Consider the following 12,057-nt stretch of genomic DNA (forward strand, 5'->3'; position numbering starts at 1 on the left):
TTTTTATATTTTTAGTAGAGATAGGGTTTCACATGTTAGGCTGGTCTCGATCTCCTGACCTCATGATCCGTCCGCTTTTGCCTCCCAAAGTGCTGGGATTACAGGTGTGAGCCACTGTGCCTGGCTGGGTGATTTTCTAAACTACTCCTCTGGCCATGTTACTCTGTTGGATAAATAGAGTGAAACTTGAGTAAGTTAAGTGAAAGTATGAATGACAGGGGCACCTGTGGGAAAGGCGTCCTCAGCACACCTCCCTGGCCTCCCCCTCACACACTAAGCTGTATGTTTCTAGGAAATCACCTCTTATTATCCAAAATGTGCCATCCTAATTCAATTAGGCCTTGTGCAATCGCTCAGGCTGCCACTCTGCCAGTGACCCACTCTGGTCAGGTCTCAAGTTGAAGGTTACCTCTTCTGTGGCAGGTCTTGACAGCCTGCCACTCCCTGCCACCACTGTCATCCCCCACTCCCAGCAGAATTGACTATCTCCCTTGAGCCTCTCCTATTCTTCACACCAGATGTCATTACTGCACTTACCTGTCTCCTCCTTGATTGGATTGTGAGCTCCTTTGGTGCAGTAACTGTGTCTACTTAATTGTTAGATGTCCAAAGGCTACCAGGATCTGATACATGGTAGATTTCTAATAATGTTTGTTATGTGAAAAAAAATTAATAATTGAAAAGCTGAGTAAGTAAAATACTATTACTGTTAAGAACTAGGAGTTGAGTCTGAAATCCCAGTTCCACTTTGTATGAGTCATGTGCCCTTGGACAAGTTACTTAACTCCTCTAAGCATCAGTTTTCCTCATCTATAATGGAATAACAGTATGGACTGTTGTGAGGATTAAATTGCACTGTGCCTTCCTCATAATAAATGTGTAGTGTTGTAAAAGGGAAATTGTGAAATTTGAATTTAATGTTAAAAAAAATGGAAGTCATTTTTCAGAGCCCAAGATGAAAATGTCAAAGTACTCTATGGTAGGCATGAAATGAAATATAACATGGGTGAGAAGGTCGCAAAGGGCAGTTTGAAAACTCTGTTTTAGTGACTTTCTCTTAACACCAGCTATAAAGGAGCCACAGATTCATACATTGAAAAAGTGATGATATCTTCAAATGCTGAAGATGCTTTTCTGATCAAAATGCTGCTGAGACAGACAAGGCGTCCAGAAATTGGAGACAAATTCAGCAGTCGTCATGGGCAAAAAGGTAAATTGTATCATTTCTCAACTTGATTATAAAACAATATATGAATGATTTGTTAACCACTTACATAAAATTACCCCATTTATAAAATTTACTTTGGAAAAGTATTACATTGTTATAAAAATTCTTGTTTTATTTCTTAGATTAACCTGTTTATATTTTAATGGCATTTAAAAATATATGGTAGACCTGCTCCTCTGTGCTGTCTATTTCATTCTCCTGCAGTTGCTATGCCCAGAATTATAATTATAACTACATTCTAGGTGAGGCACCTGTTGAGATACATGTAGCTGTTCAAAAAATAAATAGTGGTGCCCTTTTTTTTTTCTGAAAGGTACATCTTTAAACTACTACATGTTCTGTTGGGTCATAGTATCATAAGATGTCAGCACTAGAAGACACCTCAGAGTTATCCGTCCCCTTGTTTACAGATGAGGAAGTTTAGTCCCCGCATTTTCAGTGGCCAGTCAAGAATATGCAGCTGCTTGGTTGTTGAACTGGTGTTAGAACCTGGGTCTCCTGACCCCAAGGCAGTGCTTTGTGTGTCTCCCACATCTAATCCCATTGGCAAGCCTCACTCATTCCTTTGATGGTTACTGCACAGTTTTCATCTATTTGTAGCTTTGTTTATTTTCAAGAAACACAGCACTGTATCACTGTTAATTAACTCATTTATTAGTAAGCTCTTGTTTAGTCAATATACACAGTCTTTAAAGTGGAAAGTTTGTCCTGGGGTTTGAATTTTAGCTCTGCCTGCTGCTTAGCTTTAAGAACAACAGCAGCTAACACTTTTGTAGCACTAACTGTGTGCCTGGCTGCGTTCTCAGCACTTGACAGGTGGTAACTCATTTGATTCTCACACAGTTCTGAGAGGGAGGTAGCATCATTATCCATATTTTATAGATGAGGAAATAGAGGCATAGAGAGATTAATAGCTTGCTCAAGGTCACACAGTTGATGGGAGAACTGGCATTTGAACCTTGGCAGCTTGGCTCCAGAGACCTAGCTCTTAATTACTAGGCCACACTGACTGTTAAGCAGTTAGCAATGTGCCTGGCACATAGTAAGTGCTCAAGAAGACCATCATTCTTTTGATATATACTTAAAATACATCACTTCTACTTTTCTACCTTGACTCTCACATTTGCTTATAAATTACTAGTGCGATATCTTCTTATTTTTAATTGGTTTGAAGATAACTGCACATTGTGTTTCTGCTGATTTTAAGTTTCTTTGCCAAGCAAGTATATCCATGTTCCAGTTCTCTTGGTCAAGTATACCCAGCCTTAGTTATCATTCTGCCAGTGAAATTATGTCAGACTAAGATATTCATTCATCAAAATCATTTTTAGTTCTGTTGACAGTAGCTAGATTATTTTAGCCTGTCAATATTGTTAAGAAATAATTGGTTCCATCTGTTAATGTGAATTTGACACCTGTAATTCATATAGTTCCCTGAGATACTAAATCTTAATGCCCTTTGAGTGTTTTTTAAAGTATCTTGAGTTTCTAACGTTTTATATGGCTTGACAGTAAAAAATCAAATTCTGTATATTGAAACTATTTCCCCTTTTCTCTTGGTCTTAACAGTTGCTGAGTCAATTATGGGGTAACCTTAACCTCATTTGTTAGGTCATTGTGGGGTAACCTTAACCTCATTTGTAGTCTCTATCTTACTTGGCCCCCTACTTGGACAAAAGCAAAGTTGATACTCTTCTTGTAAAATATTGACACTGGAAGCTTCACAAGAATGCACACCATAAGAGAATATCCCTTCTGAATCACTTTACAAGACTAAGGTACCCCAAATCCTTATGTCTTTATCCCATCAGGGTATTATGCAAAGAGTTGCAGACTAGCAGATATTTCAGTGGCTATGCAATGCGTTCTAACTCCACTAAACTTTTTTTTTTTCAAGTTCTGGATTACATGTGCAGAATGTGCAGTTTTGTTACATAGGTATACACGTGCCATGGTGGTTTGCTGCACCCATCAACTCATCACCTACATTAGGTATTTCTCCTAATGTTATCCGTCCCCTAGCCTCCCACCCCCAGCAGGCCCCAGTGTGTGATGTTCCCCTCCCTGTGTCCAAGTGTTCTCACCTGTGTCATAGTGCTCTCCCACCTATGAGTGAGAACATGCGGTGTTTGGTTTTCTGATCTTGTGACAGTTTGCTGAGAATGATGGTTTCCAGCTTCATCCATGCCCCTGCAAAGGACACGAACTCATCCATTTTTATGGCTGCATAGTATTCCATGGTGTATATGTGCCACATTTTCTTAACCTAGTCTATCATTGATGAACATTTGGGTTGGTTCCAAGTTGCTATTGTGAATAGTGCTGCAATAAACACACATGTGCATGTATCTTTATGGTAGAATAATGTATAATCCTTTGGGTATATGCCCAGTAATGGGATGGCTGGGTCAAATGGTATTTCTAGTTCTAGATGCTTGAGGAATCGCCACACTGTCTTCCGTAATGGCTGAACTAATTTACACTCCCACCAACAGTGTAAAAGTGTTCCTATTTTTCCACAACCACTCCAGCATCTGTTGTTTCCTTACTTTTTAATGATTGCCATTCTAACTGACATGAGATGGTATCTCATTGTGGTTTTGATTTGCATTTCACTAATGACCAGTGATGATGAGCATTTTTTCATGTGTCTGTTGGCTGCATAAATGTCTTCTTTTGAAAAGTGTCTGTTCATATCCTTTGCCCATTTTTTGATGGGGGTTGTTTGCTTTTTCTTGTAAATTTGTTTAAGTCCTTTATAGATTCTGGATATTAGCCCTTTGTCAGATGGATAGATTGCAAACATTTTCTCCCATTCTGTAGTTTACCTGTTCATTCTGATGATAGTTTCTTTTGCTGTGCAGAAGCTGTTTAGTTTAATTAGGTCCCATTTGTCAATTTTGGCTTTTGTTGCCATTGCTTTTGGTGTTTTAGACATGAAATCTTTGCCCGTGCCTGTGTCCTGAATGGTATTGCCCAGGTTTTCTTCTAGGATTTTTATGGTCCTAGGTCTTATGTTTAGGTCTATGATCCATCTTGAGTTGATTTTCGTATAAGGTTTAAGGAAGGGGTACAGTTTCAGTTTTCTGCATATAGCTAGCCAGTTTTCCCAACACCGTTTATTAAATAGGGACTTTTCCCCATTGCTTGTACGTGTCAGGTTTGTCAAAGATCAGATGGTGGTAGATGTGTGGTGTTATTTCCGAGGACTCCATTCTGTTCCATTGGTCTAAATCTCTGTTTTGGTACTAGTACCATGCTGTTTTGGTTACTGTAGCCTTGTAGTATAGTTTGAAGTCAGGTAGCATGATGCCTTCAGCTTTGTTCTTCTTGCCCAGGATTGTCTTGGCTACGTGGGCTCTTTTTTGGTTCCATATGAATTTTAAAGTAGTTTTTTCCAGTTCTGTGAAGAAAGTCATTGGTAGCTTGAGGCGGGGGGCAGGGATAGTATTGAATCTATAAATTACTTTGGGCAGTAAGACCATTTTCCTGATATTGGTTCTTCCTATCCATGAGCATGAAATGTCTTTCCATTTGTTTGTGTCCTCTCTTATTTCCTTGAGCAGTGTTTTGTAGTTCTCCTTGAAGAGGTCCTTCACATCCCTTGGAAGTTATATTCCTAGGTATTTTATTATCTTAGTAGCAATTGTGAATGGGAGTTCACTCATGATTTGGCTCTCTGTCTGTTATTGTTGTATAGAAATGCTTGTGATTTTTGCACAGTGATTTTGTATCCTGAGACTTTGCTGAAGGTTCTTATCAGCTTAAGGAGATTTTGGGCTGAGATGGGGTTTTCTAAATATAAAGTCATGTCATCCGCAAACAAAGAAAATTTGACTTCCTCTCTTCCTATCTGAATATACTTTGTTGCTTTCTCTTGCCTGATTGCCCTGGCCAGAACTTCCAATACTATGTTGAATAGGAGTGGTGAGAGAGGGCATCCTTGTGCCAGTTTTCAAAGGGAATGCTTCCAGTTTTTGCCCATTCAGTATATTGGCTGTGGGTTTGTCATAAATAGCTCTTATTATTTTGAGATATGTTCCATCAATACCTGGTTTATTGAGAGTTTTTAGCATGAAAGGCTGCTGAATTTTGTCGAAGGCCTTTTCTGCATCTATTGAGATAATCATGTGGTTTTTGTCATTGGATCTGTTTATGTGATGGCTTACGTTTATTGATTTGCGTATGTTGAACCAGCCTTGCATCCTAGGGGTGAAGCCAGCTTGATCGTGGTGGACAAGCTTTTTCACGTGCTGCTGGATTCGGTTTGCCAATATTTCGTTGAGGATTTTCGCATCAATGTTCATTGGGGATATTGGCCTGAAATTCTCTTTTTTTGTTGTGTCTCTGCCAGGCTTTGGTATCAGGATGATGCTGGCCTCATAAAATGAGTTAGGGAGGATTCCCTGTTTTTCTGTTGATTGGAATAGTTTCAGAAGGAATGGTACCAGCTCCTCTTTGCAACTCTGGTAGAATTTGGCTGTGAATCTGTCTGGTCCTGGACTTTTTTTGGTTGGTAGGCTATTAATTATTGCCTCAATTTCAGAACCTGTTATTGGTCTATTCAGAGATTCAGCTTCTTCCTGGTTTAGTCTTGGGAGGGTGTAAGTGTCCAGGAAATTATCCATTTCTTCTAGATTTTCTAGTTGATTTGCGTAGAGGTGTTTATAGTATTCTCTGATGGTAGTTTGTATTTCTGTGGGGTCGGTGGTGATATCCCCTTTATCATTTTTTATTGCATCTATTTGATTCCTCTCTCTTTTCTTCTTTATTAGTCTTGCTAGCGGTCTGTCAATTTTGTTGATCTTTTCAAAAAACCAACTCCTGGATTCATTGATTTTTTGGAGGGTTTTTTGTGTCTCTATCTCCTTCAGTTCTGCTCTGATCTTAGTTATTTCTTGCCTTCTGCTAGCTTTTGAATGTGTTTGCTCTTGCCTCTCTAGTTCTTTTAATTGTGATGTTAGAGTGTCAATTTTAGATCTTTCCTGCTTTCTCTTGTGGGCATTTAGTGCTATAAATTTCCCTCTACACACTGCTTTAAATGTGTCCCAGAGATTCTGGTATGTTGTATCTTTGTTCTCATTGGTTTCAAAGAACATCTTTATTTCTGCCTTCATTTCGTTATGTACCCAGTAGTCATTCAGGAGCAGGTTGTTCAGTGTGCCCACAGCCGCCCCTTCCCCCACGTGCTGTGTCCCAGGGACACAGTTGTGTGGTTTTGAGTGAGTTTCTTAATCATGAATTCTAATTTGATTGCACCGTGGTCAGAGAGTGTTTGTTATTATTTCCATTCTTTTGTATTTGCTGAGGAGTGTTTTACTTCCAATTATGTGGTCAGTTTTAGAATAAGTGTGATGTGGTGCTGAGAAGAATGTATATTCTGTTGATTTGGGGTGGAGAGTTCTGTAGATATCTATTGGGTCCATTTGGTCCAGAGCTGAGTTCAAGGCCTGGATATCCTTGTTAAGTTTCTGTCTCATTAATCTGTCTAATATTGACAGTGGGGTGGTAGTCTCCCATTATTATTGTGTGGGAGTCTAAGTCTCTTTGTAGGTCTCTAAGAACTTGCTTTATGAATCTGGGTGCTCCTGTATTGGGTGCATATATATTTAGGATAGTTAGCTCTTCTTGTTGAATTGACCCCTTCACCATTATGTAATGGTCTTCTTTGTCTCTTTGATTTTTGTTTGTGTAAAGTCTGTTTTATCAGAGACCAGGATTGCAACCCCTGCTTTTTTTTGCTTTTCATTTGCTTGGTAGATCTTCCTCCATCCCTTTATTTTGAGCCTATGTGTGTCCTTGCATGTGAGATGGGTCTCCTGAATACAGCACACTGATGGGTCTTGACTCTATCCAGTCTGCCAGTCTGTATATTTTAACTGGGGCATTTAGCCCCAGCATTTAATGTTAATATTGTTATGTGTGAATTTGATCCTGTCATTATGATGCTCACTGGTTATTTCACCCGTTAATTGATGCAGTTTCTTCCTAGCATCGATGCTCTTTACAATTTGGCATGTTTTTGCAGTGGCTGGTACCGGTTGTTCCTTTCCTTGTTGAGTGCTTCCTTCAGGAGCTCTTGTAAGCAGGCCTGTTGGTCACAAAATCTCTCAGCGTTTGCTTGTCTGTAAAGGATTTTATTTCTCCTTCACTTATGAAGCTTAGTTTGGCTGGATATGAAATTCTGGGTTGAAAATTCTTTCCTTTAAGAATGTTGAATATTGGCCCCTACTCTCTTCTGGTCTGTAGGGTTTCTGCAGAGAGATCTGCTCTTAGTCTTATGGGCTTCCCTTTGTGGGTAACCCGACCTTTCTCTCTGGCTGCCCTTAACACTTTTTGCTTCATTTCAACCTTGGTGAATCTGACAGTTATGTGTCTTGGGGTTGCTCTTCTCAAGGAGTATCTTTGTGGTGTTCTCTGTATTTCCTGAATTTGAATGTTGGCCTGCCTTGCTAGGTTGGGGAAGTTCTCCTGGGTAATATCCCGAAGAGTGTTTTCTAACTTGGTTCCCTTCTCCCCATCACTTTCAGATACACCAATCAAACGCAGATTTGGTCTTTTCACATAGTCTCATATTTCTTGGAGGCTTTGTTCGTTTCTTGTCACTCTTTTTTCTCTCATCTTGTCTTCTTGCTTTATTTCATTAATTTGATCTTCAGTCACTGATATCCTTTCTTCTGCTTGATCGAATTGGCTATTGAAGCTTGTGCATGAGTCACGAAGTTCTCATACTGTGGTTTTTAGCTGCATCAGGTCATTTAAGCTCTTCTCTACACTGGTTGTTCTAGTTAGCCATTTGTCTAATCTTTTTTCAGGTTTTTAGGTTCCTTGTGATGGGTTAGAACTTCCTCCTTTAGCTCGGAGAAGTTTGTTATTACCGACCTTCTGAAGCCTACTTCTGTCAACTCGTCAAACTCATTCTCCATCCAGCTTTGTTCCCTTGCTGGTGAGGAGTTGTGTTCCTTTGGAGGAGAAGAGGTGTTCTGGTTTTTGGAATTTTCAGCCTTTCTGCTCTGGTTTCTCCCCATCTTTATGGTTTTATCTACCTTCAGTCTTTGATGTTGGTGACCTACGGGTGGGGTTTTGGTCTCGATGTCCTTTTTGTTGATGTTGATGCTATTCCTTTCTGTTTGTTAGTTTTCTTTCTAACAGTCAGGTCCCTCAGCTGCAGGTCTGTTGGAGTATGCTGGAGGTCCACTCCAGACCCTGTTTGCCTGGGTATCACCAGTGGAGGCTACAGAACAGCAAATACTGCTGCCTGATCCTTCCTCTGGAGGCTTCGTCCCAGCGGGGCACCTGCCTGTATGAGGTGTCTGTCAGCCCCTCCTGGGAGGTGTCTCCCAGTCAGGCTACATGGGGCTGAGGGACCTACTTGAGGAGGCAGTCTGTCCGTTATCAGCTCAAACACCATGCTGGGAGAACCACTGCTCTCTTCAAAGTTGTCAGGCAGTGATGTTTAAGTCTGGAGAAGCTGTCTGCTGCCTTTTGTTCAGATGTGCCTTACCCTCAGAGGTGGAATCTAGAAAGGCAGTAGGCCTTGCTGAGCTGCGGTGGGCTCCACCCAGTTTGAGCTTCCCTGCCGCTTTGTTTACACTGTGAGCATAGAACTGCCTCCTCAAGCCTCAGCTATTGTGGATGACCCTCCCCACTCCTCGCTCCACAGTCCCAGATCAATCTCAGACTGCTGCACTAGCAGTGAGCAAGGCTTCATGGGCATGGGACCTGCCAAGCCAGGCATGAGAGGGGATCTCCTGATCTGCTGGCTGCGAAGACCATGGGGAAAGCGCAGTATTTGGGCAGGAGTATACCGCTCCTCCAGATACAGTTACTCATGGCTTCCCTTGGCTAGGAAAGGGAAATCCCCTGACCCCTTGCGCTTCCTGGGTGAGGTGACGCCCCACCCTGCTTCAGCTCACCCTCCGTGAGTTGCACCCACTGTCCAGCAAGTCCCAGTGAGATGAACCAGGTACCTCAGTTGGAAATGCAGAAATCACCCATCTTCTGTGTCAGTCTCACTGGGAGCTGTAGACTGGAGCTGTTCCTATTTGGCCATCTTGGACACAACCAGTCTGCATTAAACTTCTTAAAGACAGAGACTATGTCCTTGTATGCTCCATAAAGCCCAATAAGGCCTTTCTCATACATGACACTTAATAGATAGTAGATAATAGGTGAGTTCACAATGTTTATGAATGAATGAGTGAATGAATTAATAAATTGGAGGTAGGGAAGTGATGGGGGTAGATTCTCTACTGTTGATGGATTGATTTTATTCAGGTTTTAATCTGTCCGCTATGTGTGAGTACGTGTATGTGTATAGACAAAGCAGTGCTTTTTTTTTTTTTTTTTTTTTGAGACAGAGTCTCACTATCACCTAGGCTGGAGTGCAGTGGCTCAATCTCAGCTCACTGCAGCTTCCACCTCCCGGGTTCAAGTGATTCTTCTGCCTCAGCATCCCCCATTAGCTGGGACTATAGGCATGCGCTACCATGGCTGGCTAATTTTTAGTATTTTAATAGAGATGGAGTTTCACCATATTGCCCAGGCTGGTCCCAAATTCCTCAGCTCAGGCAGTCCATCTACCTCAGCCTCCCCAAGTGCTGGAATTACAGACGTGAGCTACTGTGCCCGGCCAAAGCAGTGCTTTTAAAAGTGAAAACGACACACCTACTTCGTAAGCTCCTGAAAATACAGATGTCTAGGTAAAATGTCAGGAAGGTCTTTGTGCTATATAGCATTTTTTTAGACTGTTAATATGATTGGTATAATGTTCATTAACAGGCATGCTTTCTAATTTGCAGTGATCTGAAACAGCAGATTTTAGAGAGCTGTTCAGTCTCAGGGGAGCTTTGACTTGTATGTCTCTTTACAAAACTGAAGGAGTCCTCCTGGGTCTAGCTGACCTTTCCCTTGTAGTGAGGAGTTTGTCTTGCTACTTTTTTTTTCCAGATGGCTTTTAATCCAAGGGTAAAAACCTTCTGATTAGCCTAGATTCCCTTGATAGTCCCTTCTCTTACAGCTTCATCAAATTTATGTTAAAGATTGGGGAAAAAACAAGCAAACAAACAAAAAGTAGGTGGTGTAAACTTTAACAGAGTAATAGAAGGATTGACATGGGACTCGTAACTGGACATAATTTTTATTTCTCTTAAGTATAATTTTATTATTAAATAATAAATGCACATTGTTTTAAAAGGTCAAACAGAACAAGAAGGGGTTCTTTGTACAAAAAAACCCATCAGTCCTTGTCTCTCCTCCTGACCCAACTTTGGTTAGGTATAAAATTCTGGGTTGAAAATTGTTTTCCCTAAGGATTTTGGTGGCCTTGCCACATCATCATCTAGATTCCACGTAAATTGTAATGTCACTCTTCTTCCTGGTTTTTTTGTGCCCTGTTTCTCTTTTTCCCTGCTTACCTCTCTCCTACTTTATTCCTTTCTCTCTGGAAACTTTTACTGTCTTCTTCCCTTCCTGAAATTCTGAAATTTCTTAGGCCCTTTTTTCATTCCTTGTGCTGGGAAATTGGACACCTCGCATTCTGGAGGTTTAAGTTCCTTTAGTTCTAGGACATTTTCTTATATTTATTTAGTTAATAATTTCCTCTTCCTTATTTTCCCCATACCCTTTCTGGTTTTCTTAGTGGTCAAATATTGGAACTTCCAGATTGATGCTCCAGTTTTCTTATCTTTTTGCCCTCTTCTTGTTTTCTTTTAGGAGATTTGATCAATGTTATTTTCAGATTTTTTAAACCTATCATATTTTAAATTTCTAATTAAATGTTTAAAGTTAATTTATATTCTTATAGCAAGAAATATGTAATTTTAGTTGTCTCTGAATTTTAGTTTTTTGGTTTTTCTTTTTAGTTTTCTTCTGTTTCTAATCTTCTTTCTTTCCTTTTTTCTTTCTCTCTCTCACTCTTTCTTTTTCTTTCTTTCTTTCGCAGTATCTTGCTCTGCTCTGTCACCCAGGATGGAGTGCAGTGGCACGATCACAGCTCACTGCATCCTCAACCTCCTGGGCTCAAGCGATCCTTCCATCTCAGCCTCCGGAGTAGCTGGACTACAGGCATGCACCACCATGCCTGGCTAATTTTTGGATTTTTTTTTTTTTTTTTTTTTTTTTGGCTTTTTGTTTTTTATTTATAGAGACTGGGTATTGCCGTATTACCCAGGCTGGTCTCGAACTCCTAGGCTCAAGCAATCCACCTGCCTCAGCTTCCCAAAGTGGCATTTGAACCTTGGGATTACAGGTGTGAGATTACAGGCATGAGCCACTGTGCCTGGCCATTTCTATCTTTCGATAGGATTTTCCTCCCCTATTTGTTGTAGTGTCTGATTTGTTGTTGTTGGAGGCTTTCCTCTAATACCTGGAATACCCCTGAACCCTAGAAAGCATTTGAAAGCTCTGTGTGGATAGAACTTGTTGACTAGTGAATATCATTGTAGGGTGGTCAGGTAGTGAACCTCTTTATTGTTGGTGCCATTCAGTTTCAACATACTAGGATCTTTGTACCTCCTGCCTGAAGGTTGGAGCTGGAATGAGGGTGGGGACAGTGCTTAAGTCTGTCAGCTGACCTCCAGGAGTCAGGCAGGGGCAGGGACTGGAGCTTACTCTTCAGTGTATGGACTTTTAATTCCTCTGTATCAAGCTTTTGACCAGCCCACCCTCTGCTGTACTTGCTACCCTTGGGTCTCAGATCAAGTACTCAAGTAGTGGTTACTCAAGTAAGAGTTGGGGGAGAAGTGTAGTTTCCTGGCTGTATGGGCTAGGGAATACAGAGAACTGACAATTTCTTTTTTTTTTTTTTTTTTTTTTTTTTTTTTTTTTTT

The 12,057-nt window shown here is 40.7% G+C and overlaps 1 protein-coding gene across 1 annotated transcript in view; it reads left to right on the forward strand.

The window, feature by feature from the left end:
- Positions 1-12,057, forward strand: part of POLR3B (RNA polymerase III subunit B) — a 144,431-nt gene that overhangs the window by 102,355 nt on the left and 30,019 nt on the right. Inside the window, 1 exon segment of the mRNA XM_017895316.1 lies at positions 1,068-1,210. Within this exon segment, the coding sequence (XP_017750805.1) occupies positions 1,068-1,210 (143 nt within the window).

The sequence above is a fragment of the Rhinopithecus bieti genome, unplaced genomic scaffold, assembly GCF_001698545.2.
Source record: "Rhinopithecus bieti isolate Rb0 unplaced genomic scaffold, ASM169854v2 scaffold_24306, whole genome shotgun sequence".
In the NCBI taxonomy this organism is placed as follows: Eukaryota; Metazoa; Chordata; class Mammalia; order Primates; family Cercopithecidae; genus Rhinopithecus; species Rhinopithecus bieti.